This window comes from Ochlerotatus camptorhynchus, unplaced genomic scaffold (genome assembly GCF_037179485.1).
Source record: "Ochlerotatus camptorhynchus isolate MF236.1 unplaced genomic scaffold, CSIRO-AGI_Acam_v1.1 ptg000135l, whole genome shotgun sequence".
Lineage (NCBI taxonomy): Eukaryota > Metazoa > Arthropoda > Insecta > Diptera > Culicidae > Ochlerotatus > Ochlerotatus camptorhynchus.
In genome coordinates, this window is record NW_027040625.1 from 722,507 (window position 1) to 746,697 (window position 24,191).

The 24,191-nt window shown below is 40.9% G+C and overlaps 1 protein-coding gene across 1 annotated transcript; it reads left to right on the forward strand.

The window, feature by feature from the left end:
- The first annotated feature begins 696 nt into the window (after positions 1-696).
- LOC135700376 (GATA zinc finger domain-containing protein 10-like) lies at positions 697-23,403 on the forward strand. Its single transcript, XM_065220867.1, has 3 exons — positions 697-1,121; positions 11,497-13,052; positions 21,326-23,403. Exons 2-3 carry the CDS (start codon positions 11,514-11,516, stop codon positions 21,443-21,445), a joined length of 1,659 nt encoding a protein of 552 aa, XP_065076939.1. The 5' UTR covers positions 697-1,121; positions 11,497-11,513; the 3' UTR covers positions 21,446-23,403.
- Positions 23,404-24,191: the final 788 nt, after the last annotated feature.

Below are 24,191 nucleotides of genomic sequence, written 5' to 3' on the forward strand. Positions count from 1 at the left end.
GTGGATTGGCCGGGTCGGGCCGGCCGGTCCCGGAGTGTGGTGAAATCATCGCCATCATCTGTTTCTGCTGCTACTTTCGATCCGTGTACAAAGGATCATAAAGCAGGAGCGAGAGATAGAGATAGATGATTGTGTGTTGCGATGAGATGGCACATTCGGTTCCTCGGACGCGGCGCAATATAGCTCTGTTCTAAAAATAGATTTTCCTCAGTTCCATAAAGCGGACAGGATGGGAGTGCGTGAGTCAGTATGTGTGTACGTGGCAGTAGACGTCATAAAAGTTGCAGTGACTCTGGGTTGGTGGGTAAAGCAAACGCCGCACACACACACACACTGAGCAACTGAGCTTTTACACACGGCTCCGAGCCGGACCAATCGGGTATGTGATCGGAAGCTTTCACTATATCGGCTGCTGATGAAAGAAAGCTCACCGGTGGGGTTTGTCGCATCTACATGGATGATACACCAATACCAACAGAGGGGGTGCAATAGCTCAATGAAGCTCGCAATGGATGATTGGAGCGGGTTGGGAAAGGGGGTTTTCCGAGTGGGAGAAACGTGAGCGGTGAAATTTTCATTCAGAACGTGTGGGCGATAGACGTGCGGCTTCGGGTGAAAAACCGAACCGAAACCGAGTCGAAGTCTATAAAAGGTACCGATCTGCTCGGATATCAAACAATTTGCCAGTGACTACCAAAAGGAAAAGTGGTGCAAGAATACGAGAACAAAGGTGCTAGAGAGGTGCTCCCACACTGACAGTGAATTTTTGTGTGTGAATAGGTGGACTGAATTGGTGGCAAGGAAAGCGACCGCGTGAAAGGAAGAGAGTGAGTGCCGCGAGGAGTACGACGGACGGTGGAGGATGTCGATCAACTGACACCCACGCAGATGAAAATTTTGCTTCCTACACACAGAGTAGCAACAACGGTGGCAGAGCATAAGCAGAAAAAACTGGAAAATTGATTTCTATACAAATCAAAGTGCAATAGTGAAGTGATAGAATATTAAGGACTCCTTAAGTAACTGTGTGTTTGTGTGCAAATTATATCGCAGCCGATTTGAGTGTGGAACAATCTTCTGGATAAAGTTAACCTACCGTACCTAATTAGGATCCATCCAGGGTGAGTACTCCGTTGCAACATATGCTCATCGGTTCGGTTGAATAGTGACCCAAATTCTGACTCGTCACATCCTGTGTACCAACAGCGACCGTTGCCATCATCTATAACAGGCAATTCGTGTAAAACCTGTTGACATAAAATAGGTCATTCGACCGTGCTGAGCGAGGAGAATGAGTTCCATTGCGTGCATGTACCCTGCGAGCCCAAATTGCCAGTGCTGTTGTGTATTGGGTCATATTTGGAATTTCCACCACCACCACTACTTCGACGAACGAATGCCAAAAGCGGATTAACCCATTTTGTGTTTTCAGCTGCACGAATTCCCATTCGGCTGCTGCTGCTGGCTACCGGACAATTACCCCCTCGTGCAAACCATTATCGCAGGGAGGACTAAAAATAGAAACCAATATTTCCACCCGGAGCAGCTCGGAGCCAAGCATCCGGTCTCATTGGCTGGAACGTGTGCCGCATATGTTTTATCTATCGGCAGTCCTTCCCCACAGCGGATGAAGATTCCAGATAGCTTTTTCACTTGATTGTGAACCGATTGTAATCAAGCTGAGCTACTTGTTGTTGTTATTGAGGCCTTGGACCCTCGAACGGATCATGCGCTTCCCTCGCCGACTCAAGTTCCGGTGCGGCGCTAGTAAAACCGAAATCCACATTACCCCCTCCATCTCCACCTGTATCCAATAAGTCGATTTAATCAAACGGTTCTCAATCCCATCACCATCCAATTAATCGCTCCGACGACGATCCAGCGCCATCGAAAGCGATTATCAATATGCGCGTCATACGGCTTGGATGTTTTTGTGTAACCAACAGTTACTGTCCTTCTTGGAAAATTTTCCCATTGCGGTCGCCTATTTATCCTACTTCCTATCCTCCAACCCCTCGACAACAAAAAAAAAGAAGGACATGTAATGTTCTTTGGTTGAGATCTGCTGAGATGTGGATATTTCGTCCCCCCCCCCCCCCCCCCCGGGATGACCTTCCCAGGGAGAAAGAAGTGTCCTTTTTTATTATAATCGAAAGATTTAGAGGTGTGATGGAATGAGGATTCAATGGCAAAGGCCGAAAAGTGAAATTCGAGTAAAGTTTGAGTTTTTATCCGTAACGATTTCGCCGTAATAAGATCAGCGTTGAGTGGTTTGCGGAATGTTTCATCGGATCATCCGTCGGCAAATATTGGCCCGGGATCAGTCGAAGGGATTTTGGAAGCGTCAGGGTGAAATTTGAGAAATCCTCACCGATTGAAGAGGGAAAAAAGGCCTTCACTGGAATACTTTATAATAACCTTGCAAAATTCTACGCAATTGAAAGGAAACGTTGCTCTTCAAAAATGATTTCACAATTGCTGTAGGCTTCGTTAACGACGTCATCAGTCGTTCAGGAGTATTGTTTTTGAGGGAGGGTTCCAATCCCGCTCCAATCGGTTGAACTTTTCATTTAAGAAAATGTCCCTATTGTCCCCCCTAGTTGAGTATTCAGTCTTGTACATCCACTGCAATGATTGTAGATAAAGGGTGTACCGTTTAAAATCCGCACACACAAAATTCATTCTCAAAATTCGAGTTTGTATCCGATTATCACCAAATTTTCAGGGAATAAAAAGAAACAATTAAAGTTAGTTTAAGTTAAATTAATTTATTTTACTAACCTTGGCCTTAACCCCAGCCATAAGGTTTTGCACGACCTCAGATTCAACAGTTTTTTTGCATATTAACCCATGCTTTCTTCATTTTTGCTACATTCTTCACCACTTAAAGTCGTTTTCGAAGGCGTTCCTTCATAATGGCACAGTATTTTTCTATTGGGTGCAGTTCCGGAGTGTTCAGGGGGTTCAGATCTTTCGGCACGTAATCGACTTCATTCACCTTATACCACTCTAGCACGTCCTTTGTGTAGTCGCATGATGCCAAATCCGGCCAGAAGATCGTCGGATCGTCGTGAGCCTTCCGAAGAGGGAGAAGCCGCTTTTGGAGACAGTCTTCCAAATACACCTGTCCATTCATGGTGTTTGCGGTAACGAAAGCTGTACTCCGCTTTCCGCTGCCGGTGTACTTCGCAAACTAAGAACTTCTTGACAAACTTCGACATCTTTTGTGTCCGGAGGTTCTCGGGAACATCACACTTATCCTTGGCAGTAACATACAGGATTCCTGGAATCTGGTTGAATCTGGCCTTCACATATGTCTCGTCATCCAGTTTCGTTAACTTCTGGTCGTACAACTTCCGGGCACGGCTTTTTGCGACCGTATTCTGTTTCTCGTCACGATGTGGAGACTTCTGAACCTAAAACGTGCGTAGTCCAGCTCGAGTTTTGGTATTCTGCACGAAATTCTTGCTCACAGGCAATTTTTTAGCCACATCTCGAACTGAGACGTTCGGTTTCGTTCCGTTCCGTCCCAACCACGCGTTCTCGTTGACCTGACGGCTTCGAACCGTTTATGATACCAGAAACTGAGGAACTCGCGTTCCCAACTTTTTTTCCAATGGCACGATGCGACAAATCCTTATTCTCAAAATACTCGTGCAAAACTTTTTCGCGCACGCACTGTTCTTTCGTCGCCATTTTGAAAACTTTTGCGCACCCGATGAAATCAACTCACACACGGCGAATGAGAACGACCCAAATTTCACTCATAATCGCCAAAAGCGCAGGAACTCAGCGATGAGTAAAATTTATCTCATGGTTTCCTGTGGAAAACCTAAAAAATCTGCCGGAAAATGAGGAAATTGATGATAGTTTTATTCAGTCTCGGAGTAGTACCAATAGACTGAGTGAATCCAATCTTTAATTTTCTCAAATTCGGGAATTTTTCCCTGGAAAATCCTGGAAAAAACCTGGGAAAACATGAGACAAATTTACTCATCGCTGAGTTCCTGCACTTTTGGCGATTATGAGTGAACTAAACTCAAATTTGGGTCGTTCTCATTCGCCGTACAGATTGTAAACAATACACATTAAACTTTGTGTACGCAAAATTTCAATAAATTTTACCCAACGGATCAAAAGTTAGAGCAATTTGAGTGTGTGCAGATTTTAATCGGTACACCCTTTATATTAATGACCTTTAAAAATATTACTTGATATGTTTCAAATATAGTACTAAAATCACAAATTTTCCAACAAATGTTCACCCTTATTCAGTCTTGTATATCCCCTGCCAGATATTCAGTTTTAAGGTTTTGCTCATTAACCGCCATGAGCCTCCGTTATTCAAAACTTATTATTTTTGTAAATTTTAGCTCTGAAACGAAAAACCATACATGACTGAATGTTTGATAAATTTTGTACAAAGGCCAATTTTTCAAGAAACATTATAACATAAAATAGAACCTTTAGTCCCGAAACCATGAAAATCATGGAAATCGATTATAATCAATATTTTTCAAATAAAGTTCATATTCATATTTTTCCTAAAAACTTATCTTTCATTTGAAGATCATTTTTAAGGATCATCTTAACACGGAAGGGGCCACCCTCATTACGAAATGAAAAAAAAATACTGGTCTATTCCTGATGAATAGTCGAGTATTAGTACAAGACACTGAAGAAGTCTGCACATTGTAGACGAAATACGCGTATCTGTCAAGGATAAGCAAATAAAGTAGTGGAATTAAAGGGAAAATACTAATCCTTCTCTCTCTCTCATTATACTGGTCTATTATTTTTCGGTAAAGAACAAAATTGGTATTTGTTGCGAAATCCTCAGTACCACTCTAATTTCTTTTTTCAATGGAATTGCTGAATATTAATGGTCTTTCAAAATATGATTTAAAATATTTTAAATACATCACCAATTTTCCAACAAATATTCACCCTTATTCCTGTTGTCTAACGAAATCGGATACACACGAGCATGAGCATGAGCATGATTGACCGCCCATGGTTGCTACTCTCTTATTGCCAGATCAGCTGTAATTACACAAAGAACCAATAGACGATACTTGGGACTAGCAACCCAGGTAACAATTTGATGCTTAACAAGTGTTGATTAATCGATTTTAATTCAGTCTTAGATTGAATAATTGCTGTTCATAGACCACGTTAACCTTTGTCCAGCTTTTAAACATCTAAATCTGGTGATTTTAATCAGCCAAAAGCTTAACAGTAATATACATTATAAGCTTTTAAAGGCATTAAATAACAGTCTTTTCCAACCCTTGTTCAGCTTTCTAGTTTTATTTAAAAAATTATAATGGAAGACCGCTTCATATATTATGCATTTAAAGCAGTTCCATGCTTTAACTTGTTGCTGACTAATTGGATTAACATATTTTTATTGTTAATATAAGCCTAAAAAATTACCTTTGCATTTCGGGATTCGAACCGGCAGTCGCTGATTCATAGGCGTCAACCATACCTACTGGACCATTTAGGCATATGTGTGGTAAAAGGTATGATCATTAACTTGAAGCAGCTCAAATTAAAGTTGAATAACAGCAACTGGAAGAGTATTATACAGCAATGCAGAATTGTAAACAACAATTGTTAAGCCTAAAATTGTTACCTGGGTGGTGACAGTCAAACATTCCTCTCATTTTCAAGTGCACTTAGCACAATGTGGACACAAGCACGCGATTTATTTTGATGGTCATTTGGATAATTGAGTAATATTTTTGGAATGCGGTCTGAAAATTCAGTACAATATAAAGTGGTGAACAGTCAAAACACAGAAGTACCTGGAACTATTGCTAAAAATCTCCTTATCCTTGTCTCTACTGCTGCCACAGCTTGTGATTAGAAAGGTAGGCAGTGAATTTAGTAGAACTAAAATTCCGGACATGCAACGAGTGACACAGACACTGACGACATTTAATAAATTAAGCTATCAAAATATATGTAACGCATTGCTGATTTGTGGAGTTGTGTTAAGCTTAAATAAGGCTTGTTCAATCTTTGGATCAGCTAACCTATTGAGGTTGGATTATGGGGATACAATTCGTTTCATGCACTACTAATCAACTATATATTCAGCCTGATGTTAATCAGCTTTGTACACCTTAAATCAACCAATAATCAACTTCTGTTCTTAATGTTCAGCTTGAATTGTTACTTGAGAATCATCCTCAATGTGTAAAAACTGGTGATCTCAAACTAGGCAATATCAGCGCCGGCCACGCCCAAACGCAGGTCAAGAAAGGAATTGGTTGGAATGTGTTGACGTGGCACTCCCTTTGATGGAAAACGAAGAATCCTTTGCACTTCCACGTGAAATCACTGGGATTTTGGGTAAAATTGTTGGATTTGCAGCAGAGTTCGTTTTGGTAAACGATAAGCTGAATCAATATCCTAACGATCATACAACGCGAAAGAGCTTTAGATTGAACTCACGGTCTTCTGCTCAGTAAGCAAAAACGTTTACTACTAGGCAAACGAGCTCCTTTTCAACCATCCAGTTGTTGTTATTAATTTTCCAACGAAATCGGATATGTCAAACAAACAAATTCCATATTAATATAATCTATGGAAAAATGAAACTTCAATGTGCTACAAACTCGTTACATGTAGGAAGTCATCCGGTCCTAACTCTTCCTAATACGCATTTGTAAGCCGTTTGAAAACTGTCCCAAGTAATAAAAAGTTCCGCATTCGACAATAAATCTCACTTCCAAGTTCCATAAAGTTCAAATAAAGTTCCGACAGAACTTTCAAGTTCCATAAAGTTCGAATAAAGTTCTGACAGAACTTTCAAGCTCCATAAAGTTCAAATAAAGCTCCGACAAAATTTTCAAGGTCCATAAAGCTCAAATAAAGTTCCGACAGAACTTTCAAGTTCCATAAAGTTCCAACCGAACTTTCTTCCCAAGCAACCAAAAGTTTCGCATTCAAAGATAAAATATTCTTTCACGTTCCATAAAGTTCCGATGCGTACTCCTAGCAACTTGAAATCCAAAAAAAGTTTCAAAAAGCATTCCTTAGCACTCTTAGGAACTTCAGACAAGGCAGAAAGTATGGCCACAACAAGGTTCCGAACAAGTTCCCAGCGGAACTTCTTAGCAACTTTAAAGTATCTTAAAAGTTCCCTGCAGAACTTCTTAGCAACTTTAAAGCTTCTAAAAAGGTTAGTCATAGCCCACATGAAGCAATCCACACAAGTCAATATTCTGTCCCAACAATTGAAAAATAAAGAACAATTTCCTGGATTCAAGCCGTGCATTCGGCATGCAAACTACGCACGCTAACCACTGTGCCACAAGTATGTTGGAATACCATACGGGCAAACACCAATATAAAATTCACGCAGAAAGACTGGATTTAATTCTTCAAACAGTTCCCAATACTAATACTAATGCTGATAAATCAATACACGTTCATACCTGCCTTTAGCAATAACTTTCATAAAGACTTGACTTTAGAATTAACTTTCATAAAAGTGCGAACTAAATATCCCTCCCCTTGGCTAGTTTTTTAACCTGGACGTTGGTGGGCGGGGCCAATTTTATGCTTCATAGTGGAGCGTTGGAGACAGTTGGTTTAGGTCCGGCATCGTTGGCTCATACCTTAACAGAATAGCGTCATGAGGATTACTGAGCTTCCGCTCTCTGATGAACCATTGCATAAGAGAACCAAAGTTCTAACCTGAAGTGATAGTATCACACTTGTTACTCCTTTATTTGAAAGCCGCGTTGTAGTACGCTTACGTATAGGCACTGACGTTGGGTGCGATACTGGCGGGTTTTGCCGCAAATCACTCTTATTTTTTTTTATTTTTTCGCAGATAGATTTATTTGGGTTTGCAAGGGAATTATACTATTGAAATATTTCAGAAAGTGCCCAACAGTGCTCCTTTTACATGCGTGACAAGCTTTCGTTGTTGTTTTCATTGAGGTATTACTTAGGGAACAATGTTAAACACCATTTTTGTACATGGTTTTGCAACTAATCTTATATGTGCCTCATTTTGATTTGGGATAAGTGTTTGAACTATGGCTCGGGATTTCCACTGTGGCGTGCTTCTATTGTGACATAACCATACGTTTTTTGTGGTGCGACATAGTGGAAACGTGTGAGCGTAGTTGAAGCATATACCCTATGTAATTTAAAAATCAGCTAGGAAACTAACTTCAAAGTGAAGCATTTTAGTCACTTGAAGGTGTCACCTGGGACGAACTAATATATATTAAATATAGGTCAAAGTCAAAAACAACTTGAAGCACGTTAAATTTTAGATTACATTCACAAGTGCAGGTACTTAATAAAGCATGGTAGGTAGATTAGAAATTTCAATTGTTTATTAAATTAGACTAAAGATATCATAATCATCAAACGAACTTAAATAAGAAAATTTAGACAGCCTAGTAGCATTAAGTGGATTAACAGAAGAGTTAGGATGCGGAGGGTCCACTTAGGGAGGCAACTAGCCTTAAAAGCAACTGGAAACTAGCCTTTTCATGTATTGTCTATTTATTTTGATTATTGCTTTAAAATATCAATTTAGTATATATGTGAAAGGATGAATCAGTGGGAGATGGATTTTCGGTTTCTTTACATTTAGCATCACTATGTGTCATTTCCTCAAAACCCCCCAATAACCGGCCTCTTCAATCCCTTCCTTTTCCCATGGCGTTCAAGTGGTCCGCATAGACTATTCAGCCATTACCCGTCCTTTATCCTCGGCTTTGGATTGACTTGCGCTCCCATTGCCCCACCAAACGCTGCAAAATGAAAATGAGAATAAAAGTGCGAACTAAATATAGAATTGGTGTAGAAGACAAAAACCTTTTTTTTTTCTTACTTTCTAAAAGTTCCATTCAAGTTCCGCCAGAAGCTGCTTAGAATGCTCTTCAATTAAGGTACCGGAACTTTGATGTTCTTATAACGAATTAAAAATGAGGCTGCTTAATTCTATAGACCACCTTCAACCAAGCAGCTTAAGCCTCAAATAGCCTTTTATCTGAACTTCTGGCTACTTGCGGTATGCTTTTCAAAACTTATGAGCAAATTTGTCAAATTGTGGTAGGAATTGCATCAAATAAAGGCGCCGGCAAATATACAATATTAAATCTTAAATTGTGTATGATTGTGATGCTTTAGATCATATTCTATATTTCCGTGATCCGTAAGGAAAATTTCAACAGACAAACAGTATTCCAAGTAAGCCATTTCAAGAATGAATATAAGATGCTTTACTAGTTGCATCCCACTCTGAACTTTGTATTGCTCACGATGTACTCAAAAATATCTTATTGATAGGGGAAATGGATGTAATGTCGGCCAAAATACCCCTAATTTGGGCCCATACATAAATTCAGCAATCGACTAAATTTTCAATAGCTACCAAAAATATCAATTAGTACCGTAGTTGATCTAGATAAAATTGATAAATAGCAGATTTTTAGAGATGGGCCCAATCTTAGGTCCATGCACCAACATAAGAGCCATTTCCCCTATCTAGGATGTCTGAAAATACTTAAAAATACTTAAGAAATATTTAACATAAGTGTGTTATCTCCGTTGCTACACTAATTTCATTTGATTGGAAGGTCGTTAAAAAAAGGGAATTTAGGCCGACATTACATCCATTTCCCCTATGTCAACTATCTGAAAACTTCCCCTGGAATATTGTACCTATTTCTCCCCAGCATTCACCAGAATTCTTTCTGGCTTCATGACTTCAGACTTCCATATAGTAGATTTGTCTGACTTCTCCAACAACTGTCTTCTGACTGCCCTTAAAAGTCCTGCTGGTTTACAATGAACAATTCTTCCGATTTTCTGCAAAAATTCCTTCGAAATAACCCTTAATTACCTTTAATATTCAGGCTAAGACCTGGATGTGCGTTGCTGTACACAGAAGTTGTCTACATTTCACTCGATCTGTGATTAAATTTAGTTTACTGATAATTACCAAAAGTGTAGGAACTCAGCGATGAGTCTACCTCATGTTTTCTGTGGAAACCTCAAAAATCTGCCGGAAAATTGAGGAAAATTGTCGAAAACTTTACTCAATCTGGGAGTATTACCAATAGACTGAGTGAACCCAATATTTAATTACCTCATATTCGGGGATTTGTTCCTGGACAAACCTGGCAAAACATGAATCAAATTTACTCATTGCTTGAGTTCCTGCACTTTATGCGATCTATGAGTAAGCCGAACTCAAATTTGGGTCATTCTCATTCGCCGAGTGGTCGATCCACCATGCCCGCTGCGCACCTCTTCGTCATCAATATTATTTCGGTCGGTTGTCAACTTTCTGCTAATCGTGAATTGGGGAGCATTTATTGCTTCAAATATTTTCGCTTTTGAGTTGACATCCCACTTACTGTTTGATGAATTAGTTTAACCGATTTGAATTGAATTAATCCTCTCGGTTGGATACCATCAACACAATTTCATTTCCTTTTCCGAGCGCCTAGAATGACGCAATGTTAAATGGATCGTTGTGCAATCGACATGTAATCGACTCTAACGATGTATCAATCTTACATGGGGTAAAATAGCCATCATCATATCCCGATAATGGATCATCTCCAAACTTGTGTCCTACCTTTTCCGACCGGTCACATCCTAAAAATATCAGTCACTCTCTCACCAGGACAAAAGAAAGAAGCACCCAAACCACCATTTAACTCCATTTATTTAAGTGCCATCAAAGTTCTGCAACCACCCGTGGACATCGAACAAAACACATTTCCACTTAAGCCCCCCTCCACCCTGCCCTATTCCTCTAGGTCCCCCAGGAAAAGAAAGAAAATCGTGCCAAAATTAGTGACCCCGTGAGTGTGACGCAAGTCAGCGCACCACCACCGACCACCGATCGGCAACAGCAGCAGCAGCAGCAGCTCGAAGATAGATGATTATGATTGTGACCAAATAAAAACTACTGATTCATACCCTTCGGCCTCAACAGCATAAAACCGATGAGAACACTTTCCTCGCGCCATCACAGTCATCGGTTGTGGGCACTCTCTCTCTCTCTATCGGTCACATTTGCTCCGCTGTGTTCCGAAGCCGAAGGCCACAAACCGGGCTCACGTTGGCTCTTGCTGTCCCTGTCTAGCGGCGATGACGCAAATACTCACAGGACAACGTCGCTGGCTGCACCAGCAGACTCCTTTCCCCCCTTTCTCGTTTGCCAAAGCTCAACAGCTTCGAACCACCAGTTCAAAGTGCGGACGTGATGTTATTCCAACCATCATCATCCCCATACCGTCTGTTGACTTTTCATCTCTACTCTCTACTCACATGCTTCCACCACACCACGATATCTATACAAGGACGCACGCTCTCTTGCTGCGACTTTCACCGACAGCCGCAGAACAATGGACTCTCCGGTCCGATTCGGAGAAAAATTTACCTCTTAACTAGTGAAAACAACATAAAAATAAACCTAACGGAAACATTTCTCTTCTATTCCAACAGGTGCACAAGCAACAACCATGCACACCTTCCTATTACCGCTGTTTGGCCTGATGGCCTTAGGTAGTGCATCACTGAGCTATCCGGTGTTCGGTACTAAGCGGTACACTCGAGCAAATCTACTTCCAGCAAACGATTACGGAAGCTCCCTAACGGTGCCAGTGTACTCCCCCGTCCAACAGTACTACGATCAACAGCCACAACAGTACCTGTCGATGCCGTCGTACTCGATGGGGCCCGCCGCTTCGGATTACTACGACGACAGTGGCTATTACAATAGTAATAATTACTACTACAACCCTCCCGTGCAGCGGCGACACCAAAGACAGGACCGATACCCTTCGTACGGACTTCCAACGTACCGCGGCGAGTACAAACCTACCCCGTACTACTACGCACACGCTCCCAGCTATAGCTACACGGACGACCACGAGTCCAACAATCCCCTGGATGACCTGCACGAAGAAATGCTCCAGGAGGACGAACGCGAGCGTGCGCGAGACTATCAACCCGTAGGTCAAGAACAATGGTACGAAAGTCCCTCGCAACATTCTCCCGATTCCGCCTTCCTGCGCAACCTCATCATGTACAACAATCAGATGAGTTCGCTACGCAATAAGCAATTTGACTCGAACGAATACTACGAGGAGTACGAAGATGTGGAACCGGACTACTACGACACCCCGTACGCTGACAATCGAAACACCTATAACAGCTACGTCAACCCGTACACTGGCAGCACCAGCACTGGCAACAGTAATAACCAAAATCCACTTAACAAAATCAGCAGCTTGCGAAACAACATGGCCAAGAACGCCGTAGAAGACGACGAAGAAGTGCAGGAACTGAAATCTCTCATCCATCAACAGAAGAACAGTCGACTGCTGCATCAGCAGCAGCAGCAGCAGCAACAACAACAACAACAACAACAACAACAGCAACAGCAACAGCAACAGCAACAACAACAACAACAACAACAACAACAACAGCAACAGCAAAGACAACAACAACAACAACAACAACAACAGCAGCAGCAGCAATCGTTTGAGAAGCAAACCCCCTCCCCAATCCAGGACATCAAACAGCACCAGCAACGGTCCCTAGCCAACGACTACCAACAGTACACCAACACCGACAGCTGGCAGCAAGACAGTCCAGCCTACAATACCTACGACTACGACAGCGAATACGACGATAGCTGGACTCATTGGGATAGCAAACGCAACGTTCAACCGAAGAAGCTAATCCTACCGACGGCACCGACGACGACGACGACAACTTCTGCTCCTACGACAACAACCACCGAAAAACCCAAGGTTGAAATCGTACAAGGCCACAACGGGCAGAAAGAGGTGGTGCTACCACGACCGGCTGCACCGATCCGGAATCCGTTTGCCAATGTGATTCCACAGCGGCCACAGGCGGTCAACATGGTAGCCCAACAAACCCACAAAGCCAAGACGGCCGGGTCACCATCGTCGTCATCGTCGTCGTCCTCCACTAGCACCAGTGTGTACGACACGATCAAGAAGATTATCAACATGCAGCAGAATCTGGAGGTAAGTTCGAAGCTTGATTGAATTTTATTGACCACATTTTGATTGATTTTCCAAACTGATTGCTGTTGACTTTAAAAAGTGTTCTAAGGACCAGAGTCGAAGAAAGAAAAATGAGAAATTGATCATTAGGGTGTCCCAAAATATCTATTTTTTATTTTTTATTTATTTATTCGTCAATCAATCAAATCGTAGACTACATATTAACATTAGGACTTATGTTCTTTGACTTCGCAGGGTTATGAAATATATTTTTAATTCTGTTGAGGACATATTTAGGTCAATCATTTCACAATGATGATTATAAACAGTCATCATCTGATTTACCGGTCCAAATTTAGCGTAATTGGTCCGATGGTGATCTACTGCGAACAACTGTCGATTGCGTAATTGTCGGGAAGGTGCATACAAATTTAACCTTGACAATAGATTAGCTGAGTCAATGCGTTGCGAAATGATATTTTTTTAATAAAAAAATCTCTGCGTAATCCCGGCGTTTTTTCAATGTTTGAATGCTGATCAGCAAGCAACGTGCTTCATATGACGGGAGAGGAAAAGCCGTCCAACCTAACTTACGTAGTGCATATAATAAAAATTGCTTTTGGATTGACTCTATTCGTTCTTCATGCTTTTTTATATAGAGTGACCAAACAATGCTACAATATTCTAAAATTGACCTCGCATAAGCAACGTAAAGTGATTTTATTGTAAAAGGATCTTTAAAGTGGAGACCGAAACGTTTTATAAAGTTGAGCACATTGCCTGCTCTATGTATTATTGTGTTATAATGGTCCACAAATGTCAATTTAGAATCTAGAATAACACCTAAATCTCTTACATTTTCACATTTTTGAACATTTTCATAACCTAATGTAATACAAAGATTTCGTTTGTTTAGTTTTCTACTGTACGTTATAAGATTACTTTTTTTAATATTTAGTATAAACTTTTACTACACCATTTGTAAAAAAAACATGTATTTCATTCTGAAACACATTCATATCGTTATCACTTCATATTTCTAAAAATAGCTTCATGTCATTAGCGTATATAAGTACTCTGATATTTTTTTAATAAGAAAGACGTCATTAATGTAGAAAATAAAAAGAAGGGGACCAAGGTGCGAGCCCTGGGGAACACCTGACGTGACTTAGATGACTTAGATGTTTTCTCGTTGAATCTTACAATTTGCTGGCGATCAACTAAATACGATTTAATCCAGGTGAGGAGCTTCATCTCAATTCCCATATTTTCTAATCTAAAAATCAGTATTGGGATATCAATTCTGTCAAACGCTTTGCTGAAGTCTGTATATAGAGCTTCTATTTGGTTACCTCTGTCCATTGCATTTAATACGAAGTTCACAAATTCCAAAAGGTTTATGGTGGTTGAACGGCCTTTAAAAAAGCCGTGTTGTGCACTAGTTATTCTTTGTTTAATTTGGCCAAAAATGTTTTTTTTTTTATAATTGATTTGAAGAGTTATGGAATAAAACCTGGAGGCTCAGCCTTCAAATGATAGGTAAGGGTATTAGAAACACACTTTTGTGACGGCAATTGTGGGAAAATAATAATTATTTTTTTGTCAACCATAAATTTCAGTGCAAAGTACAACACGAATTTTTTTTTATTAAAAACCTACTCAGAAATCATTTAAATCATTTTCTGTGCAAAACTTACAATTTTAAAAGTTGATGTTCTACGATTTTTGTCAATTTTTAAGTGTTCAAGATTTTTAATTTTTTTTTTTGGTTTCTGCAACAATGCTTCCGACGCCAGGGAGACAGCTCCCACACCGTTCGAAAAATTCATGTAAATTTCTGTGAGATATAGCGCACATAAAATTAATGTTAGATTTGGCATAAATTTACGCGATATTTCGTGTAAATTTAAGCGCAATATCTCTTAAATTATAAATATTGTACACAAGCTTGTAAACGATTTCGCTGTTTATGCCAAGTATAACTCAAAATCAAACGAAGGGAGATTTTACGCGATAGTTAAAATTCAGATTTTTTTCTGTGCACACCTGGACCCTACCTATCGACCCACAACTCATGGACCACGAATCAACGGTTTTACTTCCCTTCAAAAGGAAGGAGTGATCAGAGATGATATGCCTCAGGAAATCCCGACGCGCCGACTAGGATTGAACCCAGGCCTTTTTGGGTGAGAGGCAATCACACTTACCCCTACACCACCGGCGCGCTGATTTTGACGTAGACTACGTTTTACGTCTAAAACTGCGATCGTCACGAAAAGGTGTTAGGTTTCGAAAGCTTATAACTTTGTCTTTGAATGATGAAAATATAATCCAAATGAACCAACCGATAGGAAATAACTCTATGAATCTTCTTAAATATATACTTTCCAATTTTCTATAGAAACACTTTGGAAAACTGTACAAATAACAAGTGATAATTTTATCACTGTTTTCATAAAAAAAATAATTGGTGGGGTTGTGTACAAGACACGACCGCAGGGTTGACGTAGACTACGTTAAGCTGTGTAGTGAAATTCACGTCCATTGTTTCTAGATATTGATTTAAAATACAGTAGAAGTAACCTATGATTTGGGTCCCATGTACATATTTTAGATTTCCTACTTAGAAAAACTTGGTTAAATTCAGGACCTCATAAAAATGCGAATACATATTCTATTTCATTTGGTTCCGAAATTACAATCAGATATGAGTAAGGCTTTTTGTTGAAGCGTCCAACAATCACCGTCATGATGGCTGATATTCCCTATCACTTCAAGATTTCTAGGACACAAATCTTGGACGCTTAAATCACTCATGAAATTGAAACTCCTTGTGTACTGCACTGCAACAAACGTGAAGTTCCAGATTCTTTGTTATAGTTTTGTGAGAGCTGATATATGTTTTCTTGAAATAATTCTATTGTAATGAGATTGATCCTCAGCGATTCAACTTCAAAACGCTAAAAATAAATGCACACACAAAAACGGAGTGCACAATTTTGCATCAATGTTAAGCAACATTTCATAGTTGATCGAGATGATGTCAATTAGCCATGATCTCCCTCCAATAAGTTCTCGGTACATCTTTTATCTACCGATTGAACAAATAAAAAAAAATACTAAGGCTGTGTTCCATTTGGAAAATTTTCACTTAGATTTGACACTTCGAAAATAAATTAAGATGTTCGAAAATCCCTCTGTTGTAGATCGGCCGATTTTCAAGAAAGCGTCTGTCAAATTGAATCCTTGTCTGTCAGAAATAAGTCTGCTGGAAAAGCAGGTTTATTTGAAAAATTTTCATCTGTCAAATTTAAGTAAAAATTCACCAAATGGAACACAGCCTTGATAACTTGAGCACAGAATCGTTTCTTGTTGTGTGTCGCATTAGATGCTAGATAAAAACTTCTTTTATCGATATGTGTGCTGAAAATACCTGGGCCGAGTGGATTCAAGAAGAAAGCCGACGAAGAGAATCTTGTCAGTGTTACTTAGGACCTATTGCAATGTTCAGCTTGAATTGTTTCGCTTAGCTGTAAACAGAAAATCGATGAAGAGAATCGAACATTACATTACTTTTGAACGCTCACTGTCGAATTTCAGAACCTAGTACTGAAAATAAACCCGACGGTACCTCTATTTATGCTAAAAGATAAGCATTGCAAGTCCCTCCTACTTGAAGAATTATGATAAAAAAAACTGGGGTTGTATAAACCGTTATATAGCATAATTTTCCAAGTATGAGGGACTTTCATAGCTAATCTAAAAGCATAAATAGAGGTACCGTTTGATAATTTATCACATTTCAAGACCAACAATTGAAATGGCCTTAACTCCATTTTGTAAACAAATCTTGTAAGGCCATTTTCTCGCGGACCGAAGTCCGCAAAGGAAAACCAACATAATGAACAGGTAGGGGAAATTCTCCTCTACCCGATTGTGGTTTAAGTTTGCGAATGAAGGTTTCGGTTCGCGAGAAAATGGCATTACAAGGTTTGTTTACAAAATGGATTTAAAGCCATTTCAATCGTTGGTCTTGATTTATCCTTTTTATCACCACAGAAACACCCCGTTCCCGTTTTCTTATGAAAAATAATGATCATGCGTTCACAAAACGCACGAAATCTTAAAAAAAACCATATTAAGATTTTTTAATTCAATCAATAGATTAAAGATGTACCGAGAATTAAATGGAGGGATTTCAAGCTGAAATGTTCTGATCGCGAAATATTGACTATCAATACCGAAATTTCGCATAAATGTCCAACCTATTTTGTGTGTTGTGTGCTGCTGTCCTCGGCTGTCTTTCAGTGTTGCCCAATGATTAGGGAACTTTCATAAATAACATAGTAGTTGAGGGAGGAGAGCGGTTTCAGAAGTTGGGACAAAAATATACGTAATATATGGATGGCCCTAATTTTACTTTTAGTGCTGATATGTCCTTCCGGAAAGTAATCGAGATTTGTAGTTATCATTCAGGCAAGGCACTTGCGCCATCGAGGCGACGCCGCTACCAGCAGCCAATGATCTCGACGGGAACGACGCGTAAAGTTCGAGGTGCAAAACTCGAATTCTGCGCGCTTGACAGAAACCGCCTACTGCTGCTACTGCTACTGCTGCTACCTGCTTACCCGCCGTCCGAAGCGAAAATGAGTTGAGGCATTTGCCATTTAAATGATCTTTATTTCTTGTGATTGTGTGGTTTACATGTATGAATTTTCAAGTGACACAGATGCGTCTTTTCAACTTTAGTACATTTGAGATTTTAATTATTATTTACAGTTCCTAGTCCTATCAGGCCTATTTTAAAGTATGACCACCTTGGTGGGATTGGTTTGATTTGAATTGGAAAGAGGAGACTACTTATAACTACTATTTACAACTACAACTAACCTACAACTACTATGTAAACCTAACCTACTATATACAAATTGCTTATCAAAGCATGTTCTGATAAATTACATTTTTGTGCAAATTTAGTCTTAATTTCGTTAATTTTGGAATCTATTTTGGCAATGCCTGCCTCTTCATGTAAATTTGTTATTCTAGTGTCGAAAGGACGATCAAGAACCATCCTCAGCACTCTATTCTGAGCGACCTGAATTTTGTTCCTGTGAGTCTGAGCACATGATTCCCACACCGGAGCTGCGTAGAGGATCGCAGGTGCTATGATTTGTTTGTAGACAGCCAGTTTGTTCACCCTTGAGAGGCGGGATCTGCGGCAAATCAGCGGATACAGACACCTAACCAAGGCGGAACACTTGACTACGGTTTTCTCCACATGCGAGCGGAATAGGAGCTTTTCGTCAAACAACATCCCGAGATAGGTTACTTCGGCGGACCACTCAACCCTTGTGCCATCCATGATTACAGTACAAGAGGGAGCCGGTTTTAGTTTGGGTGATTGCCGATGGAGGAACATGATTGTTTGTGTTTTGGAAGCATTGATTTTGATTTTCCACGTGGTGGCATAATCAGCAAAGGCGTTAAGGCATCGTTGAAGTTTGTTCGTTATTTCGCGAGGCATCCTTCCTTTGACGGCTATTGCGGTATCATCTGCGAACAGGAAAAACACGCAACCGTCTCCAAGGGGAGGAATGTCGGAAGTGTAAATGCTGTAAAGCAAGGGGCCACGTTGCAGCCCAGCTCAGACACCACCGGTTGGTGGTCGGAACTGAGTTCGTTCAAGGCTACCGGCTTGGACAAGCCGATATTTGTCAGGAACAGGTCTAGCGTCGATGGGTTGCCCGCCGGTGAGATAAATGTTGGCTCATCCGAAAACCAAACGGAGTACAGCCCATGCTGTGAGTGGTCGAACAGCAGACGACCGTTCTGGTTCTGCCTGTAGTTAAGCCAGGCCTCATGGCGAGCGTTTAGATCTCCTCCTACTAGGAAGCGGGAACCGTTACGGGTGATGGTGGTCAGGTCCTTCTTGAATTTAGTTAAAAGGCCCACGTCGATGCTGTGCTTGCGGAGGAAGTCGGCAAGCTCAATCTTTTTTGCTCTTACAGAGCAAGCATTCCAGGTGACGATAGTTAGCGGTTTAGACGCCATACTGGATGATGAACTTACCGAGCACTTGGATCTGTTAGGGCTTATTGCGGCACTTACGAAGAGCACCGGACATGTTGACGAAAATTTCCATCAGTTCATCCGCTGAGAACAGATCGGGGTTGTTGTTTTGTCCTGTTGGTTGTCTCCAGAATCCAGGGGGGGATGGAGAGCTTTGGCCAGCAGAATCACCGGAAGTTGCTGGAGCGGAATGCACCCGCGAATTCACTTGCCTTTGCTGAGGAGCACGAAGGGGCGGGAAATCCTCCGTTCGAAATGCCGGGACTTTGTCCTTCTTGCGTCCTGATTGGTTGTTAGTGGCCGCCTGTTTTCGGATGCGTTTGAAGTCCTCGCGTTTGGAGCACTGTCTGTCGGAACCTTGATGAGCACCACCACAGTTGGCGCATTTTAACGCCACGGCTCCATCCGCAGGGCAGTTGGAAGTGGCGTGTTCTTGAGCGCAGTTGCTACAGCGTGGCTTGATGTTGCAGTTGCGAGTGCCGTGTCCAAAGTTCAGACATCGTTGGCACTGGGTCACATCGCGATGGCCTCCACGGTATGGCTCCCATCGTACGATTATGGAGAAGATTGAGCGGACAGCCTGCAGCGCATTCAGCGTCACCGTTCCCTTCTGGAAGTGCACCAGGAAAAGACAATCGGGGTACGTCTTCACGTTTTCGTCTCGCCTCGTCATCCGAAAGACAGCGATTGGGGCCAGCTTGTACCGGTCCTTGAGTTCTTCTTCGATCGCCTTGGGATCAACATCCGGTAGACCCCTGATGACTACTTTGAAGGGCTTTTCACCGGGGATGTCGTGCGTGAAGTATTCCGCATTGGAATCCTTCAGGAATTTGAGTGCGATTTCGTATTCCGCTTTCGTCCGGAGCATCACCTTAGTGCCGATCCTGCTGATCTTGTACTCAGCTGCGATGCCCAGCGATGCGAAATCGCCAATGAGCGTCTTGAGTGGTACTACCTTCACCACCAGTGGAGGAAGCTTGACTTTCGTCGCACTCGGGCCGGCAGAATTCTCGGTTTCGACGGCGTCGCCGAAATCACCGATGTCGCTGGCGTTCGTCGCGGTAACATCGTCGCGTCCGCTCGTACCATCGGACTGTCCTTGGTTCTTCTTCCTCTTTTTCGTCCGCTTCACCGGGACTGGGTTGGTATTTCCAACATCGGTGGGAAGAGTAGCGTACCTATTTGAGGTAGGTACCGAGCTACCCTCACCACTGTTCTTTTTCTCCGCTTGGTCACGAAGTCGGCTCCGAGAGCGCTGTCTTCCCATCACGCGATGCGACCGACACTACTGACGACGCGACGTGCAGTATATCTGCGAACGTTTGTAACAAACTATAGATTTATCGAACAACTCGACAAAGCGAGCAAAGACCGAACTGAACTGCTTGACGTTGGCACGTTGACGTTGAGTTGAGGCACATTAGCAGCGCTGTTTTATAACTTTTCTGATTCAAGCAGCACGATGTGCAACCAAATTGTACTTGATTATGAGGACTGGGTTTGGGGAGAACGTTTATTTCATGAAAACAGTTATAAAATTATCACTATTTATTTGTCAATTTTTTAAACAGTTTCTTATGAAAAATTGAAAAAAAAAGTTTATTGCAACAGCTTACGAAAAGTATTTCCTATCGATTGGTGTATTCAGATTTTAATTTCATCAATAAATGACAAAGCTTATAGCGTTCAAAAAATTACACCTTTTCGTGACGAATTTTAGCAAAAATGTGAATCATTGCCCGAAAGATTCAAAATGACTGAACTTTAGCACAAATTTGAATGATTCCCAAAACAAACAATTATGCAAAGATTCATGCAAATCGGAGAAGGTCGAGCTTGATCGATTCGTCATTTTGCGTGGATCGGTTCAATATGATAAAAACATCTTCTCATCAGCAACACAAAAAGAAACAGCAATTTGTTTGGCCTTAAAGTAATTGTAATAAAATATAGCAGACATAATTTTATTAGCTTCTTGCTTTGAAATTTTTCACTAATATAAACAACTTGACTAAACAAATATTTTCAAGACAACTCCAGTTGCTAATACAAAAATTTAAAACTTCAAGTATCTCAAATATTACGTTTTGATTCAAGCTAAGTTAGTTTAACTAACAAATCAGGTTAACATTGATCATTAAATTTCTGAATATAAAACAAGTATTTTTCCTAATCATTTTATATATTTTTAACAAAACCTTATCTCTTACCCCTCTCTTCCGCAGGACGCCGAACTCCGCCAGCAGCTAGACAGCCAACGGCACAAGGGTCGTGTCAACAAGCGGTTCGTCTCCACGGCCGAATCGCTCGTACAGCAACTGGACGGTCTCAAACGGACGGCGTAAATCCAACCTAACACCCAGGACAAAAAAAAACAAACCTAAGGTTAAGCTATTATTTTCTCCAAAGTTGCTAACTTCTCTTCTTCCACTTTCACCGCCTGCTTCATTTCACTTACTTGATAATCCTCTGATACGCCCGATTTTCCCAAAAAGTACACACAGTAACCTTCCTTTTGAATTACACCGTCGCTAAATTTTGCGACATCAAACGAAAAGTTCAACCTTCTTACAAAATAACACAACAAAATGGTGATAGTTATCATAAATGTGGTTTGTTCCAAAGTTTTTCCTTTGCACTTCAGAAGCGTTGCATCATTGAAAAAAAAAGCCTAATTATTGAAAATAAAACGATGAAGCGTTGTAGCTAACAACATTCACACACACATTCACACTGAGACACAAAAGAGAACACTGATTGAGACTGAATTTATGTAAATAATTATAAATGAGTATAACAAAGGTATATATATTTACGGACGAAAAGAGAAACAGGATTCAAATTGATATATTTGAAATTTTTAGCTCTATTTAAGTCGAATCTTTTTTCCTCGATTTTTCCTAAGAAAAACTCTCTCCATACTTGAACCGAACTTTTTACTGTAAATACATTTTCCCTCGAATGCTCATTGCCAATCAATTCAAGTTTTGATTTTGATTTTCAATCAATTGAAACTGAACCCGAGGTGACGCTCGCCGTCGGTCACTTTTACGAGTTGGACTATTTGGAAAAAAAAATATGGATTGACCGGCCGCGACCGTCGCCAGAAAACAGACTTCAGTAAACTAACGATAGGAAAGATAATCGTGTCAATTTTTAGCAACAAAATCAATAGTAGCTTTTTATATTTTACACTTTTGAGTCCTTCACTACATATATATTGATATATTATACACTATGAGGTGCGTTTGTTGAAGTTGTTGTTGCCAGGGGGTACCACCTTCCCGCATGCAACTCACAGCACACGCACCCATCAAAGAACTGCTTCTCAAGCGCTCACCTTTTGATCAAATAAAAACAAACAATACATAAACAAAACTATAATCGTGTTTAAGAGGGATAATCAGACAGCGGAAAGAGACGAAAGACCCTTCCAATGGCAGCTAGCGCCCAAATTTAATCATGATTAAAAGAAACGTGAGCCGATCGACAATCACCCCCCATCGATGGGTTCTACGAATCACCCCTCGAAGGACGATGATTGTCGTGTAAAAATCCAATCAAGAAACTCAGCAGCATTTTTGCAGATCCGATCGGTAAAAAAAACGACGATTATTGCAGCAACAGAATAGTTAAGATAACAAAAGAAATCAGCAGCTATTACCAACAAACATTATACTATCTATATATATATTTATAGGGAAATTGAACTGATGTTTAGTGGACTATCAAATCCAGACAAACAAAGGAGAACAAAAAACTAAACATAGCGTTGCCCCCCGTTCGGAAATGCGGTTTTCGAGGAGGCCGACATCAGTTATCAGAAACCCGTCAGGGGGCGGCACCAACTTGTATATAGTATCAATCAATCAGATCAAAGATAGTAGCCAAAATCAATCATATTTCATTTTCTCATAACTTTTCCACCCGCACATAAAAATGAACCTTCCATCTTCTCCTTAACATTTAACATTTTCTGCCTCGCCAATCTGTCCTATCCCACCCACGCACTGATTAACATAAGCACACGCCTGCAAAACCAAATTCCAAGCACCAGATTCCGGGCCTGAGAACGGGCAGAAAATTGAAATGCCATTTGCCCACTCACTCCAAGAGAGCACATAAAAGAGGTATCTAAAGAATAGAAAAAATGATCGCCGCTCGAAGGACTATGCAGGAGAAGGCCTAACGCAAAATAATAGCCAAACCCTTAACCCAGGCTTTTAAATTGAAAAAAAAAACTTAACAATACCCTAACTACAGAAAAATTCAAAAACAAACACGAGAGCAAGGACTGCATTTAGCTAAAGTAGCACTTTAACTGTTTTTTTATAAAGCTAACACAAAACACATGAGAAACGGACTGCAGGTTTAAATAGTTGACATTGTTGAACAGTTTTCTGTTGGCCGGCTTCGCCTATGCACCCCTCGTCGGCTTTCCCGACGCTTTCTCCCAGGCTGCACTCACACACACACACATCCGTGCACCCAAACGTGTACAATTTCCTCGAGGACAATCGGGAAGAGGAAAAACTACGCTGAGAGAATTCACTGCGAGAGAGTTAGAGAGTGAGAGAGAGACAGACAGACGGGAGAGGGTTCCTCTTGAAAAACCCCCAAGCATAAAAAATGTATATGTACTACCTACCTCACCGAATACCAAGCGCGCAATGACGTCAATCGGCGTCGCGTCGCGTCGCCCCTTCAGTGCTTGCATTTCCACGCATCACCCCTCGGAAGCAGCCACCCCCCAAATACGCTGTTAATTAGTTCAATATTCAAACAATTATTCTTCATCAACATTTCAAAAAGGCGAAAGCACTTTTGTAAACCATGGCTTTAGCCGTCGATTACTCGCTAATAAAAGCCAACATATGCAAACTAACAGCACCATCAAGTAGGCGATTGTTTCCCGTACCAGCTGGAATGGTTAGTTTGAAGGAATTAAGCTTTTATTGGCGAGAGCAATCGTCGGCTACCTACAGTTTACAGGCATCGAATTAACCGATGGGTCTCTCTCTCTCTCTCTCTCTCTCTCTCTCTCACCCTCTAATTTGGTAGTCATTAATTACCATCAAGCATTGGTGAGAA

What these genes read in the sequence shown, in the direction of transcription:
- LOC135700376 (XM_065220867.1), top strand. Translation starts at nt 11,514, where the DNA reads ATGCACACCTTCCTATTACCGCTGTTTGGCCTGATGGCCTTAGGTAGT. An exon ending in ACATGCAGCAGAATCTGGAG is followed by an intron (nt 13,053 to 21,325) that starts GTAAGTTCGAAG and finishes TCTCTTCCGCAG; the next exon opens with GACGCCGAACTCCGCCAGCA.